The sequence below is a fragment of the Brachyistius frenatus genome, unplaced genomic scaffold (assembly GCF_029030835.1).
Source record: "Brachyistius frenatus isolate BFR_SWC_R1_liver_20210118 unplaced genomic scaffold, ASM2903083v1 Contig_99, whole genome shotgun sequence".
NCBI lineage: Eukaryota > Metazoa > Chordata > Actinopteri > Embiotocidae > Brachyistius > Brachyistius frenatus.
The window spans coordinates 13,544-34,429 of NW_027210698.1; the positions used below are offsets into that span (position 1 = coordinate 13,544).

Sequence of the window (20,886 nt, forward strand, 5' to 3'; positions counted from 1 at the left end):
GCGCTTTAAAAAGAAGAAAAAGTTATATTCACATTAAATGTTAACTCGTGGAAACCAGAATGCTGCCCGGCGGATTTTTTTATTTTATTTTTTTTACATAAGATGTCATTAAAACGATTTATTACACTTTATCAGGGATAAATTATTCCTGACTTTGTTTGAGCCAAAATGGCGCACTTCCACTCGGTGGTCAAGTATGGTGACGTTCTGTTTATATGTGTCTATCGTAAACGCCTGATTGAAAATGTTGTTGAAAACCAAATAAAGTCAAGCAAAAAAAGATCAAATAAAAGGAAAGAAAGGTATTTTTTTCATGTAACTTTTATTGAAATACATTTTTAATAGTTTGGGAAAGCATTTAGCGGGGAATACTCGTTATTTACCCTCATGCAACAGTCCAACTACTATGAGTGTTTTTTTTGAATGATCACAGGACCCGCAGAAGCACGTTGAAATGTTTACGGTTGAAGCGCTGCTTGCTGTCGAGTCGATTAAGTGTTCAAAAACAACAGCCGCGAAAGTAACGACTGCATTTATAAACATAATATAACAAATAAGCAACAAGGAGACCTTCGCATAGAGCAGCTGCTAAAGAAACCCGCTGCAGAGCTGTAACGTCCCAGGTAAACGTCGGTTACTGCAGGAAAACGTTTCAGCCGCGACACCGGGACAAACATGACATGTTCAATGGTGGTTCCCGTCATTGATGTCCACAATGATAATTTTAAAGAGCTGTGGCCCGCGATGGTGGTCGCCATCAAAACGTCGTCCTTCGTTGCGCTGGACACGGTGAGTGAAACAGCTGTGTAGTTCAACTATTATGTCACGTCAGAGGAGCATGTTGGATGTGGTGTCACAGTCACGGTCCTGTCTTCTAGGAGCTCAGTGGTCTCGGAAACAGGAAGTCTTTGCTGGCCGAGTAAGTAAAACGTGTATCGTCTCCTCTGCCCTTCTTCTGTCACACACACGTTCAGCTGAAATAGCATCACCAGCCCGCTGTGGGAGAAGTCAGGCATCAAAACGAAGCTCCTTTAGGTTAGTTTCACACATTGGTTACACGTGTTGTTTCGTGTCTGACTCTTGCTGTCGTGTTTCAGATCGATAGAGGACAGATATAAAGCTATATGCCATGCAGCTCGCTCCCGCTCCGTCCTCTCGTTGGGATTTGCCTGCTACAAGAAAATGGACAACAAGGTACAAGAAGATCAGGAATGCCTCAACAACAGCTCAACGTGTGGGGGACACGGGTGTTCAAATGGCCACGTAGTGGACATGAAACTGATTGTTGTATCGTATTCGTAAACATAAAGTGGTGCTAAGGATGTCAAATTAGATTTGTCCCACATACCGTACCTAGATGATGATATTTGTTTTCCACTGCAGACACCCGTCACGTTTGTAATCACTATGGTTCATGTGTCGCTGCACCTCTATGGGAACAAGATGTTACTTTTTTTTTAAGCTCAGATTTGCTTATTTTTCCTGTGTTAAGTGCTCAGTGGACATGATTAGTTTAAGATTATGATTAGCGCCGTCGGGAAAAGCCAACAATAATGTCTATTTATGAAGTTTGTGGCTTCGGTAAATGGTGTAATGTTTGCCCGAGTTTTGTTCAAATAAACATGCCTTTCAAATTGATGGCAGGTTGTGGGGTTCAGAGGGTTAAACAGCAGGCATGTTACTTAGGTAAAGTTGATCCCGTAGGTAAAGTTGATCCCGTGCCTCCTCCTCCTTTCACCTCCTCCCCCTCCCACACAGGCTGCAGACACATACCTGGTCCAGGTGTATAACCTCACCCTGCTGTGCTCGGAGGAGTACATCATCGAGCCCCAGTCAGTCCAGTTCCTGGTGCAGCACGGATTCGACTTTAACAAGCAGTACGGCCAAGGAATCCCTTACTGCAAAGGCAATAACAAGGTGATGAAGCCTGCTTGGTGCTCCGTGTTGTTCGGAGCAAACTGTGATCACTACCTGACTGTTGCTCTGATATGCTCTTCTGTTCTCGACTACAACCTGTAAGACAACTCTCAAACATCTTGCAACTGAAGTTGCATGAAAGCTGATTTATGCAAAACAGCTGCAAGAAGTTGTTTCTGCTGAAGGGGACCATAAACGATTGTTACATCGATTCATATTTTTGTTGAATCAACGATTGGAAAAAGCTAATTTTCCTCCTTTATCTGGAGGCGAGTTTGCTTTTTGAATTCTGTTGAACCAGGCAGTGATTTCCACATGTTGTTCTTACTTCAGGGAGGCTGTGGCTCAGACGGTAGAGTGGGTTGAACACTAATCAGAAGGTCGGTGGTTCGATCCCCAGCTCCTCCTGTCCACATGCCTAAGTGTCCTTGAGCAAGACACTGAACCCTAAGTTGCTCCCGACGGTGAACCATCAGTGTGTGAATGTGCTCCTGATGGCAGCACCCTGCATGGTGAGCTGTCTCATTAGTGGGTGAATGGGAAAACCATGTTAAAGTGTTTTGAGACCGAAAGGTGGTAAAACTATACAAGTACAGACCATTTACCTCGACACCCCACACGAGCCCGAGAGCCCCCACTCGTCCATCGTCAACCACTCTCATATAAAAACAAGGTTCATCTCCTGGAGGTGCTCAAGGGACAGTCAAACATCACGTCCTGTGTTTTTTGATTCTTCCTATGACTGCAGCTCAGAGAAATGTTCCTTCCTCCGATGTTATTTGATTCTTAATCGTCCTCTCTCTCTCTCTTCGTTGAAAGGGAGGATCAGATGACCGTGGTGTCCACATCAGGGCGTTGTTCACCGAACTGCTGCGTGCCAGGAAACCTCTGGTGCTGCACAACGGCCTCATCGACATGGCTTTCCTTTACCAGGTGCAGAGCATCATCTTTTCATTTCAGTTTTATTTCTCAGATGTCAAATATGTTTCTCATATTTTCTCACCAAATAGTTTTTTTTTACACATTACTTAAATGATAAATAGTGACTAAAAAGTTCTGCTTTGGTGATTTCCACAGTTGTTATTTAGCAAGTTAATGACAGTTTAATATCTTGGAAATTCATTTTGGATTCTTTATCAAGTGTTTATCATCAGCTGAAGCAAAAACACAAGCCTGTGTAATTGATTTTCTTTGTTTTACGACAGAGTTTTTATGCTCACCTTCCCGAGCGCTTGGCCACCTTCACAGCTGACCTGTCTGAGATGTTTCCTGCCGGCATCTATGACACCAAATACGTCACCGAGTTCGAGCTCCGCCTCACCGCTTCCTATCTGGAGTACGCCTACAAGAAGTGGTGTGTATTAGTTTATCGTACCACCTCTTGTGTTTCATTATAACTTTATCATTTATTTAATATTTGGCATCCAGTTATCACGAGGACGGGAGCTGACGTGAAGGTGGTTGCTTCCCTCAGATCTAACGTTGTTATTTAATACACAGGACATACTAAACAGAAATACTCAACTTAACGAGTCATCAAAAAGGTTTAGATAAATACACGTGTCCTCTATAATCTAATGCAGCATTGGTAAGAGAGCGGAGAAAAGTCTTTTATTCCAGAGTCTGTTAGCCAAAATAAAACAGATGCTCTGTTTAATTGTGAGCACACTGATTAATGCATTCACACATTTTGGTTTAATGTGCCTTGAAATCATATTTTTTCATGATATTGTTGCTTAGCTACAGATTGGCCTTGTTTATTTGAACTTTCCTTTTACATGATCAGATTTGTTTTATTCTATGATTGTGTTTATGTTTCTGGATGGATTCTTTTTGTTTTAAAAAATAAAGTGGTTTGAATGGATGGCTGCAGTGGAGAGCAGAGCAGGAAGGCTCTGTACAATATTCTGTCAGGATACCTGCGAGTGTATTACTGTGTTTGTATGATTTCCTAAAAAAGAGAAGCTGTGACATTGTTTTAATCCGTCTTAATGTCCCTCTCCGTCTGTTCCCCACATCATGTCCTCCTTCCAGCAAGCTGGACAACAGTCGCCGTTTGACCTCTGGAGCTGCTGGACCTCATGTTCACGTAGAGTTCTGTCAGTACGCCGGTCACATGTCCACCTATGTGGACTACAGAGCGTGTCCAGCTGTGGTCTTTTCTGAGGGACAGACTGACGTCTGCCAGCGCTTCTCTGTAAGTTTAAAGCCTCTGATACTTTTTGTACTTCATTACCGAGACGAATCTTTACGTTTTACTACCGCATCCTGAAGTTTCAGGGCCTCGACTGAGGAAAGGTTCAGTTCACCTTCTCTCTCGTGTCCGTGGGTTCCCACTGGTCATGTAATCTTCATCAGGGAAATAATAGAAAGTCTAGTTCAGACATGGAAAGTCGAGGGATTTGGTTTTGATTTTAGTTGCCAGTCAAGATGTGCTTTTTCCTTGAGCTACTGATGGAGGCTAACATGGCAGGTAAATGCAAATTTCCTAAGTGTTGGCTACAAAACCATGACTCCAATGATTGGTTGAGTAGACGATGTAAAGTTAGTAAAACTGCTATTGAGAAATTAAAATACGGGAGCGTAGACCTTTGCGCCGAGGCCAACATGCTGCACCCATCACTGCTCTGCTGCAGCCCTGTGGACGAGAATCTTTAGGTGGAGCAGCCCGAGGAAGGAAAGTTTATTATTTAAGAAGTTAAAGAAAAAGATGTGAAAATGAACAATAATTAAAATTCACAAACATCTGGGAATAAAATTATGTTGCTGGATTTTGTCTGATGAGAACAACGATGGACTGTTTTTTTTTTGTTCATTATAGATGACGGAAATACACATTTTTAGTCAGTGAAAGTTGGTGAGTTGGATTTCTGACTCAGAATAGGAGCCCTGTGTGACTTTTTCTGTATCCATGAGATCAGAGGAGCCGGCCAGATATTATGTAATTGTGTGTAAATGTTTTCCATAACGGTCCCATCTTCCTGTTTACGTTTGACAGGCGTTCGGTTGGTGTCCAAATGGCACCCAGTGCCCTTTATCCCATGACACGGACCTCATCATCCTCCAGGATGAGAAAGGCAAAGAGGACAAGAGGAAGAAGAGGAAGCGACATAGAGAGAAGAAGAAAGGTGGAGGAGATTTAACAGAAGGATCCTCCATTTTTGACAGAGCCCCCGAAAACAAAATACCTCGCATGGAAGTGGATCCAGTAGAAACGGCAGGAGATCAACACAAAGGAACGGCCGAGTCGTGTCCTGACAGCGATGGAAACGTCCAACAGAAGGAAGGAGAGAGCGTGAAAAGTGACAGCGAGCGGAACGGAGCGTTAAACGACAACACAGACTCCAGAACAGCAACAACAGCGTCAACGGATGACGACACAAACAGAAAGACCAACGCAGACAATGATGTAGAAACCAGAGCAGGAGGAGCCGGGAGAGAAACGTCCACGGACCAATCAGCTGAGGCGGATCAGAAGAAGAAGGCCGACTCTGGAACACATCGGGCCGGGTTCGATGCCTTCATGACAGCATACATCTTCGCCTGCTCATGCACCCTCATCAAGAAGGAAGCAGGTGGAGAAGCGGTAGAGAAGGAGGAGCATAAGGAGGCGGGGCATAATGAGGCGGGGTATAAGGAGGCGGAGCCGGCGTGCCTTCCTTCCTGTCTCAATAAGATCTATCTGAGCGGAAAGGCAGCTCCTCTCAACGTGTTCAAAAGCACCTTCTCCAAGTCGTCCAAGGCTCACATGCAGAAGATGGAGGTGGTGTGGGGAGGAGGGAAGCTGAGTGGTTAGAGGCAGAGGTGAGGTTTTAACCAGCATCACTCGATGGATGGCCGTTTGTTCCAGACCCAACAACCTGAAGATGGATTGCTGTGATATTTGTACATTCACGGTACCCAACAGATAAATCCTCCTGATTGTTGGTCATCAGCTGACTTCCCATGTGGTGTCCCGTGGGATTGACGATTATATGTTTTTTGTCAAATATGGCAAATATTGGTTGTTTTTCTTTAAATTAGGTGGAGCTGTTCATTTCTCATCAGGACCATTTCTTTGCTTCTTTGGTTTCTTACCAAATACCTGTAAAACTTATTCCCATCAGCCTTGAGTTTAGTTCGTAAAGATGGTCATTGTGAGTGTTAGCATGCTGAAGTTAGCATTTAGCACCAGAGTGTGTGGCTACATGCTAACAGAGTTAGTTCATCTCCAACATTTGATGGTCCCATGTTCTTTGATGTGACAAATTATTTTAGTAAAAATAATATTTTGAGGTTAGACTGTTGCTTGGAGAGCTGATGACATCACTTCCTGCCTAACAATAATGTAATGGTTATTTCTTTGATCAGTTTTCTAATGTTTTATCGACCAAACGGTTCATATTGATTTCTTAAGAAAAATGTCTGCAGACTAATTGATAATTAAAACATACCTGTAGTCTGCGGTCACATGATTTACATCCATTTTGATTGTTGTGCTGCCATGTTGTTTTTCTTTCAGTCTTCTGAGGAGTTTTGATTTTATTAATGTAACTTTAAAAACTGACAACAGAATTAATTCAGGCATCCATTTGTAAAATCAACAATTAGTTGCAATGTACCCCTTTTAATTTAGTTAGCTGTTCTTACACTGGAAGAGAGGGGACGTTTGGTGTCCCTTCACACCATAAACCATATATCTGTTTAATGTCCTGTTTTTGGTAACAAGTAAACAAAGGTTCTTTAACAATGATTATTTTGTCTTCATTTCCTCATTTGGGTTTGTCTGAACGTTCACATATTTTCATCTTTTAATTTTTCATTAACTACAAGTCTTCAGTCACACATTTATTTCTGACTATTCAGGACCTTTACTTCATTAAAAGTACTAATACCACAAAGTGAAAATACTTCACTACAAGTAAAGTCTTATATTCAAAACCTTCCTTAAATAAAACGTAAATGTACTTAAAGTAGGCGATATCCAACATTTCCCTTCTTAAAGATGATTCCCACGTGTTTCCTACGATCTTAATCAGATACAGGAAACAATATAAGTTCACAAAAACAGCTCCTCTTTCTCTCAGAGAACAATTCATGTTTGTGCTCCTGAAATGTGTTTCACAACACCGATAAATTCAACACCGAGTTCTCCCGTGATGTTCTGAAGGAAAACAAACGACCTCAAACGTGGCACGACGGCGTTTTGGTTCTCCGTTTTGTTTGCCCTCAAGAACACAGTTATTGCTCCCCACCACCTCTACTCACCGGATATGGCTCTCTGCCGTGTCTTTCTGTTCCCCGAAACGTTGATGTGCGGTCTTTTTCTGTTTCTGGTGATTTCTAATTACTTTCAGCGTTTTCTCAGTTCTTGACACGAGTTTATTATGAATGAGGTCATCTGTATGCACTGAAATGCACTGATCATAAGTTCTGTTCTTAAATCATACACAACCAAATCCAAAAGGAACACACTTGATTATGTAGGCTATCGTGTACAATAAACCATCAAAATTACAGGAAAAGTGCTATTTTCACTTTTTGGCTGCCGGACCGGTCAAAATATACAACGGGCCAGTGAAACTTGGACCTACTGGCCAAGCGGGCCAGTGAGGGAAATAATGTTACGTTGAACCCTGCAATACTTGCTGTTAGAAACTGTTAAGACGTGTTGCTACGGATGACAAACTCTAAATATATTTAGCATAAAGGAAACATGTTGGATCCAACTTCTAAAGGACAAAGACCGTAAAAATGCTCCATTAAAGCTACTGCAGAGGTTAACAGCTCTAGAGGGTTTATTGATGTTGTAAAAATGGACTTTGGTGATTCAGCTGAGTCATACAAGGATATTTACTGCCAATGCACATGTTTTTTTTAAAATTATTATTATAATTGTTATTATTAACATGGGAAATCAATGGTGCAAAACTACAGTTTTGTCTTTGCATTTTCTGCCCAAAAGAGTTTGACCCGAAAGGAAATTAATCATCAGAGTTAAAGATTTACAATTATTCTGGGCGCAAATGAGAAAAGCAGAAATGTACAGTATATGTTATGTTTTGTTTATTTTTATTTAATTGCTTAGTAGACTGCAGCACAGTTAACATTAAAAAAAACCCGCGCCACTAAAGTAGATAGCAGCACAATTAACCTAAATAAACCTGACCTGATTTACACGTCTGAAGAGCTTTGTGAGAGCTGAGAAGAAGGTCCTGATGGCTCCAGGTCTGATCTGCATGAGCTGTCCTTTGATAGAAGAAACAATCTCATCGGAAACCTCTGAAATGTCAGACATCATGAAATACAGTAAAAATCCATGTTTGTGGAACTTTTTCAGAAGGTCCCAGTAAACGGCGTTGTTGAGGTCACTAAACTCTAGAGGGGGGGGGGGATTTCAAATATTTCATCATTGACTTCAGCCCTGAGTTTGTCGAAGTGCCACGAATTGATCGCGTTGATATTTTTGGAAAGGAACCCACATTTTTACAAACGCCTGAGATCAGCGTGTCAACAACAATCATCACAGACATTTTGAATTTTTCCCCCCTTACTCTTGCACCCTCTACAGATTTTTCCTTTGACTTGCTCTTCAGTAGGAGATCTTTGATTCAAAAAATTGATCTTGCAGTTCATTTTTTTGATCTCCCAACTCCATGAAATGCATCACAGTCTCTGGAGAGCTAAACATTTTTTTTGAAGGTCCTTGTAAATAGCCTGCTCAACGTCAATTAACTTTTATCTGTAAATACAAGCCTTGTACTTTCTTCTTCGTCCTGGTCATCTTCTAAATCTTTAGCAATTAAGTCCATCATTTCTACGTCTCCACACACACGTATGCACATATGTTGCATTTCCCAGGGGGATTTTTCGATAATTCTTTTGTGTGTGCACTGATGCTCTGTGTTTTGAGAATTTGATTTAGTTTTCCCAAACTGGTGTGTCGTGTAATGAAGGCAGAGTGTGGAAACGTGGAGAACCTGGCTGTATTTATATGAGCTGGGGAATTCCACGATTGTCACAAAGGAATCAAAGGCCATATTAATAAAAAGACAACAACCTCAGAAAAACGTTTTCCAGTCAGTCAGTTTAAAATAGTTTATTTAGCTTAAAAAGTGAGATTTTTCTCAGCCTACGGAGGAACATTTAATTCTTCAGTTTGTCATAAAGAAATCAAATTAAAGATCACTAACTTTTTTTTATATATGATTTTCACTGAACAGACAGGGTATGAAAAACGGTAATCTTAACAGTACCTGGTAACTAAAGCTGTCAGACATATAGTGGAGTACACTATTTGCCTCAGACAGTAAGTGAATTATACAGCAACGTAAAGTACAAATACCTCAAATCTGGACTTCAGTGTAGTATTTGAGTAAATGTACTTGGTCACATGCCACCACATGTTTAAGACAAACAAAAAAATATATTCATATAAATTAATTTCATAATTTGAATTCTAGCAACGTTGTATTTGAACATAATGTATTACAACGGCGGCGATCACCCACAAGGGGGCGGTGACGCGACATCCTCTCGAGGCTGTTTAAAAGAGGAAGAAGAGACGCTGCTACCGGAAGGACGAGCCGTGCAGCGGTGCGGTGTCCCGGTTCTTACCCGCAGGTTGTTGTTGTTGTTGTTGTTGTTGTTGTTGTTGGGGTTTTTTTTTGTGCACATTTCAGCGCTTTGTTGTTCGGTTTCCATCATTTTCTAACAACCGGCCAAATGAGTCATTCATGACCGCCGGAGAACGACAGCTGATACCGGAGCATTCAGAGATGGCGGCCGACGAAATCGACTACAACATCGTGTTTCCAGATGCGGGGACTTCCGGTGAGCATCCTCCCATTGTGCTGCTCACCCACCCTGTTAGCCTACATGCTAACCAGCGTTAAATAAAATACAAATAAATAAAAACGCCATCGTGGGACTGTTGCTCCACTAACTGTTGTTGATTTAGTTTAAGCGTGGCTGCTCTGCTGACGGTGTGGTTGTCCTCGTTCTCAGAGAGACACTGGCAGGGGACAAAGGAGCCGGTGGTGATCCTGTTGGGCTGGGCGGGCTGCAAAGACAGACACCTGTCCAAGTACAGCTCCATCTACAACGACCAGGTTGAAACTGACCCACGAGCTGCTCTGCTCTCTGTTTACACACACACACACACACACACACACACACACACACACACACACACACACACACACACACACACACACACACACACACACACACCTATCAACTGCTCACACACTTTCATTTATTCTTGCTTTCTGTGTTTTGTATTCGTTCTTTCTTCCCTTCCAGGGATGTGTCACCATCCGCTACACGGCTCCTTTAAAGACGGTCTTCATCTCCGAGTCCTTCGGCTACAAGGAGCTGGACAGCACGGCCCTCAAGCTGCTGGAGATCCTCTACGACTACGAGGTGGAGAACAGTCCCGTTTTCTTCCACGTCTTCAGTAACGGGGGATTCATGCTGTACCGCTACATCGTAGAGCTGTTGCAAAATGACAAAAAGTTCAGCTCGCTGTACGTGATCGGGGCCGTGGTGGACAGCGCTCCGGGCAGCGGGAACGTCCGGGGGGCTCTGCGTGCGCTGACGGCCACCTTAGGGCCAAAAATAAGTCCCGTTTTGAGGAACGTCCTCCTCGGGCTGTTTGCAGTGTCTGTTTTCCTTTTGCGAGTCGTGCTGTACCCCGTGACCAAGTACATCCACAAGAACCACTACGACGCCGTGCGGGACAGGCCCCCCAGCTGGCCTCATTTCTACCTGTACTCCAGAGCCGACCAGGTGATCAGGCACCAGGACATCGAGGTCTTCGTGGAGGCTGTGAAGCAGAAAGACCTCCCGGTGGACAGTTTCGACTTCGTTTCCAGCCCCCACGTCGGCCATTTCCGTGATTTTCCTGAGCAGTACGCTCTGAAGTGCAGCCATTTCTTGGTCGCTTGCATGAAGGACTCGGAAGAGACCGAAATAAAAAAGAGGCAACGTATTCAAAGTCAGTGAAACTTGGGAAAAGTGAAGATTTTCATCGGCGATCTGAAGGAAAGAAGAGACGACTTGGTTTTCCTGCGATGGTCTGAAAAATTGGAGAAAATGCAGAATGACATTTTTGGCAATTTTTGTGCTGAACAAGTTCAAGATCTCGGTGATGTTTTTCCATCCGACGCGCCGCACTAATTCTACACGTTTTTAAAACCCGCCACGCTGAAACACTGTAACTCGCATGCTGCTGAAGTGTGACGTCAACGCGTAAACCTGCCTATGTACGTGTTTCTTGCGGTCCATGAAACGACATATCGATCAATAACATACAAACAGTTGCTGTACACTGGAAAATTGGGACTGAAATCCTTCAGACTAATTTAAATAGTATTGAATATTGCTGTTAAATGTGATGCATTGTAGATTAGTAGTAGTGAATCTAACACTGTTGGTTAATCAGTATCTACATGATTTGTCATTAGAATTAAGACAATGAGGTGCTTCTAATCAAGGCAACTGTCAAGATATTAAAATGATTCAAGAAGTTTTCTTCACTAAAACACGTCTAAAATTGTTGCCTTAATGAGATCGTTCCTTTGAATTGATTTTCTATCCAAAAATTGTAGAATACTCAGCCCTCGTGTGGGACTCAAAATGAGAACAATGAATGTAAATGTCCAACACAACTAATGTATTCTTTTTAACTGATGTGCCTTCAATAAACCAGAATGCTCAGAAATGTACGTGCTTATTTATTTTGGAAGATTCTTGCTTTGTTTTTGCCATAAAAACTCCCAGAAGCAGCAGGACAGTGTCACACTTGTGATACATCAACACTGGAGTCGTTTGACGACAACGATGGTATAATCCTGTCGTCTGCTTCGTCATTAGTATTTCGCTGACATGTTCATTTGAGGAATATTTCTGTTTTGTGTAAAAAACATTCCTGGTCGTCTGACTTCACCCGTTTTGTTGTGATTACACTAAATCATGTGGCGACACATCTGCAGCAGAAATCTGTTGCAACACAGGTTATTGATGTTTAACAGAACTTTTGCTTCATTGAGTAAATGGTGGTGCTCGTCTTCAAGGTTGTCTCCTTTGCTTACCATTTGCTACCAAGACTGAATATGCACTGCTCAAAAAAATAAAGGGAACGCTTAAACAACACATTCTAGATCTCGATGAATGAAATATTCCAGATGAAAATCTTCATTCATTACATAGTGGGATGTGTTGAGAACAAAATAACAAGAATGATCAATGGAAATCAAAATCATTATCCCATGGAGGTCTGGATTCAGAATCACACTCAAAATAAAAGTGGAAAAATCAGATCACAGGCTGATCCAACTTCTGTGGAAACTCCTCAAGACAAGTTCAAATGAGTCTCAGTAGTGTGTGTGTCCTCCACGTGCCTGTATCACTCCCTACAACGCCTGGGCATGCTCCTGATGAGACCACGGATGTTCTCCTGAGGGATCTCCTCCCAGACCTGGATCAAAGCATCAGTCAACTCCTGGACAGTCTGTGGTGGACGTGGCGTCGGTGGACGGAACGAGACACGATGTCCCAGATGTGCTGGATTGGATTCAGGTCTGGGGAACGGGAAGGCCGGTCCGTAGCATCGATGCCTTCATCATGCAGGAACTGATGACACACTCCAGCCACATGAGGCCGAGCATTGTCCTGCATCAGAAGGAACCCAGGGCCCACTGCACCAGCATATGGTCTTCAACGGGTCTGAGGATCTCATCCTGGTACCTAATGGCAGTCAGGGTACCTCTGGTTAGCACACGGAGGGCTGTGTGGCCCTCCAAAGAAATGCCTCCCCAGACCGTCGCTGACCCACCGCCAAACCGGTCCCGCTGGAGGATGTTGCAGGCAGCAGAACGTTCTCCACGGCGTCTCCAGACTCCGTCACGTCTGTCACATGTGCTCAGTGTGAACCTGCTCTCATCCGTGAAGCTGCCAATCTTGGTGTTCTCTGGCAAAGTCCGATCACCCTGCACGGTGTCGGGCTGTAAGCACAGACCCCACTTGTGGACGTCGGGCCCTCGTATCACCCTCATGGAGTCTGTTTCTGACAGTTTGAGCAGAAACATGCACATTAGTGGCCTGCTGGAGGTCATTTTGTAGGGCTCTGGCAGCGCTCCTCCTGTTCCTCCTTGCACAAAGGAGCAGATAGCGGTCCCGCTGCTGGGTTGTTGTCCTCCTACGTCCCCCTCCACGTCTCCTGGTGGACCGGCCTGTCTCCCGGTATGTCCTCCGTCCTCTTGACACTGTGCTGACAGACACAGCAAACCTTCTTGCCACAGCGTGCGTTGATGTGCCATCCTGGATGAGCTGCACTACCTGATCAACTTCTGTGGGTTGGAGACACCTCATGCTACCTCTAGTGGTGAGGACACTGGCAAAATGCAAAAGTGACCAACAATCATCCAGAAAGGATGCGGACAGAGAAATGGTCTGTGGTCACCACCTGCAGAACCGTTCCTTCATAGGGTCGTCTTGATAATTGCCTCATTTCCACCTGTTGTCTGTTCCATTTGTACAACAGCAGGTGGAATTAATTCACAATCAGTGTTGCTTCCTCACTGGACACGTTGATTTCCCAGAAGTGGGATTGACTTGGAGTTACATTGTGTTGTTTAAGTGATCCCTTTATTTTTTTGAGCAGTGTAGTTTTGAAAGCTTAATAGTCCAACTTGTGACTAACATGTCAGTGAGTCAGCTGATATACACTCCACATATCCTCAAAATGTGGACTTGTGGAAATTCAGTTCAAATTGCTGTAGTTTCCTTTCAAATTTCTGCATTTCTCTTGCTATGGCTCCCCCTAGTGGACTTGTGGTCGTAGAATTGCTTCGACTCATTAGGCCCGAGCCGATGGTGCGAAAGCCCTATTGTTATTAAAGGAATTATTTACATACATCATTTTAACTGGTGAAAATGTATAGAAATCCTTTCTTTACCTGTTTAAGCGTTTTATTTTCGTTTTAGTTGATTCCTTCACTTTGCTCACTTACTGAAGACCAGAGAGTCTCACTACTTTAATAAAAGGCATCACTAGATGTCTTACTGAGTGCAGGACATCAGAGAACGTGCGGCCGATTCACCGGCACACCTGTCAGGACACGTCAGGGACTGTTTGAAGAGCGTGGCTCTGAAACCGGGCAGCAGGGAGGGCTATTGAACGTCCGCCACATGTCAGATTTGACATTTGGAAGAGCGAGTGGTTGGCATTTGGTCTCTGTGCCGGGCCTGGCCCGGGCACTTCATGTATCAAGAAGAGCTGCTGGAGGAAACAGAGAAAGAGGAAAGTTTACATATCGGTACAGACAGATGAACATCGCTTACCGGAGTGCACATGAGAGGAGATTCTTTAAGGGTCAACCTGTTTACTCAAAATGCTACACAACGAGGGGTGTGCCATATCAGATCATTCGCCACGATATCAGTATGATTATTAAGATAAAACATTTATTTTGTGATAGTGAATATATTCTGACTTGTTGCTGAGATGCCTTTCAGTATGTGGAAGTGATTCAGCTACAAAAGATCAGCTGTAAGATGTTACGTTTTTACTGAATATTTCAAATTCAATTCAATTCAACTTTATTTATATAGCGCCAAATCACAACACAGGTTATTTCATGGCACTTAACACATTAAAGTCCTTACAGCAAGACTTTACAATATTATACAGAGAAACCCAACAATTCAACAATTCCCACATAATCTGGGAGGGAAAAAAAACTCCTCTTTAAGGGAGAAAAACCTCCAACAGAGGGAAGAAAAACTCCCTTTAACAGGAAGAAACCTCCGACAGAACCAGGATCAGAGGTGGGCGGAGCATCTGCCTCGACCAGTTGGGGTGAGAGGAGAGCAGAGAGAGAAAAGGACAGCATAGAGATACAAGACATGAACTGTTGGTGGAGACGACAAGTGCAGATCAGAGACATGCAGCTCCATGACGGGACATCTGCAAAAGAAAGAACAGAAACTACACGAGCGAAGGAACTGAATGGAGACAACAGACAATAAGAAAAAGCTATGGGAGCTGTAACTCTGCGTCCTGGCCTCAACCCTGGATGTCAGGTTTTAGGGCTGTTAAGAGACATGGCCATATTTCTAGAAAGAAGAGCTGCACCATCCAAAGCAGGATGGATGCCGTCTCTCCGGATCAGACCAGGTTTCCCCCAGAAGTATTCCAATTGTCAATGAAGCCCACATTGTTAGCGGGACACCACCTCGACAACCAGCGGTGAAGTGAAGACGTACGGCTGAACATATCATCACTGGTCCGGTTAGGAAGGAGTCCAGAGAAAACTACAGAGTCTGACATTGTTTTTGCAACGTTTCACACCGATTCAACATTAACTTTAGTGACCTCCGATTGACGTAACCGGGTGTCGTTACTGCCGACGTTAATAACAATCTGACTGTATTTACGATTAGCCTTAGTCAGCAGTTTCAGGTTTGATTCAATGTCGCCCGCTCTGGCCCCGGAAAGACATCTGTCTCTGTCCCCGGGAAGACATCTGATTCTGGCCCCGGAAGACATCTGACTCTGGCCCCGGGAAGACATCTGACTATGGCCCCAGGAAGACATCTGACTCTGGCCCCAGGAAGACATCTGACTATGGCCCCGGGAAGACATCTGACTCTGGCCCCGGGAAGACATCTGACTATGGCCCCGGAAGACATCTGACTCTGGCCCCGGGAAGACATCTGACTCTGTCCCCGGGAAGACATCTGACTATGGGCTGCTGGTTTCACTAACTTCATGTTCCGCAAAATAGAGTCTCCAATAACCAGGGTTGGTTTCTCAGCGGGTGTTTCGCCAAAGGGGGAAAATCGGTTGAAGACGTGAACTGTGGGCTTCTGCTTGGGACGATGCCTCCTTCAACACTACAGTGTTGTTGTTGTTTTTTATTGATAAAAGCCCCATATATGTTATGAATTGATCAGATTTTTATGTAAATCACAGATTTAAAATTAGAGACTATTGCTGTGTTCCAACTGGTGTACTTGTGTAGGAACACAGAAACATGCAGCGCTCTACAAGTACCAGGATGACTCACTCAAAACACTCCAACAAAGAAGTGTGAAATGCTCCACCTTTCCACCCGAAACGGTCGCCATCTTGGCTCCGTAGAGGAAGGGGCGGGGCCACCGATTTAAATAATTTTCAAATTAAGGTGTCTGAGGAAGTTGCAGATGTTCCTAAACACAACACAAGTGTTTCTTTTTTTCACTACCACTGCTGGACAGAAGAATCAGTGTGTTTATTGTGTGTGTTAAAGAGGGCACGAAAACATGTTCTGGGTAAAATAATTAAAGTTGCAGATATTTTGGCGGGTGATGTTTTGACGTGCTGAGGTTATTTCCGGTCAGTGCAGAATGGCAGTGTGATTTGAAACTTGACTAAACAAGTAAGAATCCTAACATGTAAGAGCACTACTTCAGCACAAAGGGTGGTTTGAAACACAGCATACAAGTAGTCATGGTAAGTAAATGACATCATATCATAGTAGCTTCCACATTACATGTACAGGAATTTAATCAAATCTATTAACAGTGTATTGAATTGTACCAATGAAGCACATACCCGTATGACCCTCCACCTATACAGTAACATCAATATTCCTGAAGAGGGCAGCATTGACTCACAGTTGCCATCATGCAACTTTCCTCTGAGGCCTCCTCCACCTTGCATCGAGCTGTGATCGTATTCAGCAGTGGATATTTTATTCTGAGCTCCTGAGGGATAAAAGCTGTGAAACATCTCCACAAGCTTTTCCTGTTTACGTTTACACTGCTTTGAATTGGAAAAAAAATAAAGTAGAAAGTTGTGGTGCTCTTTTTGTGCACCAGGAAACGACTCCTGTTCCCAAAAAATACTACCTTCCTTTTCTTGTAATTTTTCGAGAGAAAGGAAACATAATGGGAAATGAAGTCTTTTTTATTTGAGGGTGGGAGATAAAGGCAAGAAAAGAGAACAGCTGGGAATGAGTAGATGAAAGAAAAACGTCATAACGCCCCCCCCCTCTTTGAGAAATGCACTGAAAGAAGAAATTACCCCATGGAAGTTAATGAACTCTCACAAGTTGATGAGAGGAAAATTGCGCTGAAGAGGGGTCAGCGCTTTCTCTTTAGCCTTTCCTTCTTCCGCGGAAAATGGCTGCGGTCAAGATCCATACTTTTAGAGGACGCCGAGCACTCCAACGCAGAGATGGAGTGAGAGAGATGAGGGGGGGAGCACCAAGATTAATGGTATTAAGTGGTAGCACTTGGCAATGCGGTAACATATCGTCCACGTTCTCTATTGCGGCCTGATAGTTTCATAGACCTTGGCTTTACACATTGACTTTTAGCTGTGATTTACAGGATTCAAATAATCCGGCTGGCTTTTCATCATCGCAGGACCTGCAAGCATCTTCGGTACGGAGTCACATCAGTGCCAGTTTTATCAGAAAATACAATCAATACCTTAAAAACAGGTTAATGTTTCCCGGCTGCACTTTGGACGGCCGGTTATCACGCAGAGCCAAAAACTGAACTTTGTCTCAGAAATCTGTTTATTCTTCGCAACAATTTTTTTCCCCCCTTGGTTTAATGTCAGTCCGAATTCAAGACAAATTGTTTGTATTTATGTACACGTTGACATTTTTGGATGTGACCCGGTGGAACCCCGTTTCTAGATCATTGGATGGGGATGTGCTGTATTTTATCTGACAGGGACACACTCAAACACAGATACACACGGTGTAAGATATCATCTAATGCCAAATCTCTGTGCCTTCCTCTCTGCTGATTCGGACAGATTTTGTATTATGTTTGACATTTTACTTTTTACGTCTGACATTCTGTGATTTTGTGGCCAATGACAACAATGATGTTGGTTTTGTTGTTGGGAGGACGGATCCTTTTGTACACCTTAAGTTTCTCTTCCCTATTTTTTTTCTTGCTTGGCTTTTTATTAATTTGCTAGATTATTATTGTACTCCTCTTACACACACATTCAAAATCACGCCTACTGTGTGTGTGTGTGTGTGTCGTGCTGTCTTTTCCACGCGACACACACGGCGCTGAAACCTTGCTTTTCCCTCGCGCTCTGCGGGACTGGTCTTGTGATCAAGTTGAGCGGGGAGCCGACGAGAAGTCACTCAAGTCACCCTCTCTTCCCTCTAATGAGCAAAGTGTCCCGAGGAAGCCGAGTCCGAGACAGCATGGGAGCCCTGACACACACACACACACACACACACACACACACACACACACACACACACACACACACACACACACACACACACACACACACACACACACACACACACACACACACACACACACACACACACACACACACACTTACACACAGATGAGAACATGCGTGAAGAGTGCACACAAACACCTTCAATAGGATGAAATCCAGAGGATCAGGACCAAAGTCCCGTCTGCCTTTGAGTAACTTTAAAAGGTCTCATGGTGTTTGGATTGAAGAATGAAGAGGAAATTGATGTGTGTGTGTGTGTGTGTGTGTGTGTGTGTGTGTGTGTGTGTGTGTGTGTGTGTGTGTGTGTGTGTGTGTGTGTGTGTGTGTGTGTGTGTGTGAGAGAGGTTTGAGAGGGGAATCGGCTTGTTGGACCAGACAGGGAGCCGTCATCAAAATCTCCCCTGGTCTATCTCAGCCCCTCAGCCCTCTACTTAAGACCAAAAGAGGCAGAGAAAGCGATGGAATGTTAGATAAAGAGAGAAAAAACGACAAGGAGACATGGAGCGAGCGGAAGATGGAGAGTGAGAGGAACAGCAGTGTAGAAACCCCTCAGCGTGTGTGCAGCCTCTCTCCCATCGTGTGCTGCAGCAGGCTGCCTCTCTCAACCTATTCAAAGCGAGTGTGTGTTCGCGGAGGTGTGTGTGTGTGTGTGTGTGTGTGTGTGTGTGTGTGTGTGTGCGCGCGCGCGTGTTTCTTCACAGATGTCCTTGAACAGAACCCCCTCGGCTCTGCGGATCCCTGCTGCCACTGGAGAACATTTGACAAGCAGCAGGCTCTTGTTAGAGCGCTGTCAAATTAAAGGTGTGTGTGTGTGTGTGTGTGTGTGTGTGTGTGTGTGTAGGTCTGAATAAGTGTATGTGTGTGTGTATGTGTTTCAGAGTCTCTATTCAGAGCCCTGTCAAATTAAAACTACCAAACAAACTGTGCGTGTCACACAGACAGGCCAAGTCCCGTGTATGATGGCAGTGGTAGGCCGAGAGCTGCTTTGTCTGTGTTTGTTTGTGTGCTGGGTGAATGTCTGTCTGTCTGTGTGTGTGTGTGTGTGTGTGTGTGTGTGTGTGTGTGTGTGTGTGTGTGTGTGTGTGTGTGTGTGTTATAATGTGTGTGTGAGCGCATATGTGTAAGAAAAAAAAGGTAAACAAATACACACATGCATTGTTGTGGAGGAAGAATCTGTTGAGGTGTCTAAAACATATATTGTGACATGCACACACACACGCATTCATACACACACACACAGACACACACACACACACACACACACACACACACACACACACACACACACACACACACACACACACACACACACACACACACACACACACACACACACACACACACACACACACACACACACACACACACACACACACACATTGAACCTCAGCACACTGAAGGCTCCTTTCAAATGTATTTGCATGATTATACAGCAGTTTTATTTAAGCTTGTGAAATATAAGCACTTTATTATCTTGTACAACTGAAAACAAATACATTCCAATCACGGTTGATCTATTCAGTTCTTTCCAAAATGTAAGTAAGCAATAAAATAAAATATATTTCTTTTTAGAAACACTGATGTAGATGGGATGTATATCAGATAATAAATGATGATTAAAACACAGGAGAGCTGCAGGTAGTATACAGACACAGATGTATATACAGACAGTCTTTATGTATGAACTCTGCATCATTTATAGAATTTCAGACTGTGTTTCTATGTGTTGTGTGGTGGGACTTCAGTGTTTGAACACTGACAAAGACTGAATGGACTCACAGAACAGGAAAAACCCTCCCCAGTGAGGTCACTTTGTTGGTTGCCGCTTACTAAGAAAAGACAGGTTTTGCCATTAAGATTGGAATCAGGATTTAGGTTTAGATAGGCAGTGGTTCCTAAGCTCTGGGTCGTGGCCCTAAAATGGGACATAAAATAAATCGGAGTAGCTGCAAAGTCCTCCTCCTCCTTCCTCTTTAAGAATGATGATAATAATCCTTTGGTTAGACTGATCACAACAGACAGGCTACATGGCAAAACAAAAACATTTTCCTCATCAGTCTATTTGTTTCAGCTCTAAAATTTGAAGTACATGCATCATGAACATAAACAAGGCTACGAGTGGATTTGTTTTAGACAGTCAATTTTAAAGTCTCGATTTCCTACAAAAATTACTTGTAATTATTCAAATGTGCTGCACGAACATTTTTTGATTTAGAAGCTGTTTCCCCCTGTTGCAGTTTTCATGCTAGCCTAAACTGGTCAATCTAACGCTAGTTTAGTGTATATATATATATATATATATATATATATATATATATATATAAAGATAATGATATTGATCTTCTCATCTATCTTTTGGCAACAAAATGAGGGAGCACATTTCCAGAAATGTTTCAGATGTCAGAAGACGAAGGAACTGGAAGTTTGAGGATTAGACAGTGCAGCGTTTGGGTCAAAGTTAGCCATTTAATGAGAGGTACTAGTTTGGACCAGTATGACCAGTATGCTGTGTGTGTTTGCATGCCTAAGTGCACATATTGTAATGGCCGTACACTCCAGAGCTGTGTTAGTGTTGTAACTTTGCCTCCATTAGCAAAATGTTATGATTTATGCAGTTGCTGGCAGACTAATATCTTTAGAAGTTTTTTTTTTTTTCCTTTATCTTGTAGCGGGGAAGCCGATTCATCTTAAAGAGTGATGAGGGAAGGTTGCTCTCTATGCAA

The 20,886-nt window shown here is 43.4% G+C and overlaps 2 protein-coding genes across 2 annotated transcripts; both read left to right on the plus strand.

Annotated features, from left to right (window-relative positions):
• Positions 1-117: 117 nt before the first annotated feature.
• Positions 118-6,649, plus strand: toe1 (target of EGR1, exonuclease). Its single transcript, XM_069711358.1, has 8 exons — positions 118-789; positions 879-919; positions 1,098-1,194; positions 1,759-1,917; positions 2,737-2,850; positions 3,123-3,271; positions 3,952-4,114; positions 4,916-6,649. Exons 1-8 carry the CDS (start codon positions 676-678, stop codon positions 5,711-5,713), a joined length of 1,635 nt encoding a protein of 544 aa, XP_069567459.1. The 5' UTR covers positions 118-675; the 3' UTR covers positions 5,714-6,649.
• Positions 6,650-9,543: 2,894 nt separating this feature from the next.
• On the plus strand, positions 9,544-11,624 carry tmem53 (transmembrane protein 53). The gene is made up of 3 exons (XM_069711379.1): positions 9,544-9,729; positions 9,904-10,007; positions 10,201-11,624. The coding sequence occupies exons 1-3, from the start codon at positions 9,633-9,635 to the stop codon at positions 10,900-10,902; spliced, it is 903 nt and encodes a 300-aa protein (XP_069567480.1). The 5' UTR covers positions 9,544-9,632; the 3' UTR covers positions 10,903-11,624.
• The last annotated feature ends 9,262 nt before the right edge of the window (positions 11,625-20,886 follow it).

What these genes read in the sequence shown, in the direction of transcription:
- toe1 (XM_069711358.1), top strand. Translation starts at nt 676, where the DNA reads ATGACATGTTCAATGGTGGTTCCCGTCATTGATGTCCACAATGATAAT. An exon ending in CCTTCGTTGCGCTGGACACG is followed by an intron (nt 790 to 878) that starts GTGAGTGAAACA and finishes CCTGTCTTCTAG; the next exon opens with GAGCTCAGTGGTCTCGGAAA. An exon ending in AGGAAGTCTTTGCTGGCCGA is followed by an intron (nt 920 to 1,097) that starts GTAAGTAAAACG and finishes GTCGTGTTTCAG; the next exon opens with ATCGATAGAGGACAGATATA.
- tmem53 (XM_069711379.1), top strand. Translation starts at nt 9,633, where the DNA reads ATGACCGCCGGAGAACGACAGCTGATACCGGAGCATTCAGAGATGGCG. An exon ending in TCCAGATGCGGGGACTTCCG is followed by an intron (nt 9,730 to 9,903) that starts GTGAGCATCCTC and finishes CCTCGTTCTCAG; the next exon opens with AGAGACACTGGCAGGGGACA. An exon ending in GCTCCATCTACAACGACCAG is followed by an intron (nt 10,008 to 10,200) that starts GTTGAAACTGAC and finishes CTTCCCTTCCAG; the next exon opens with GGATGTGTCACCATCCGCTA.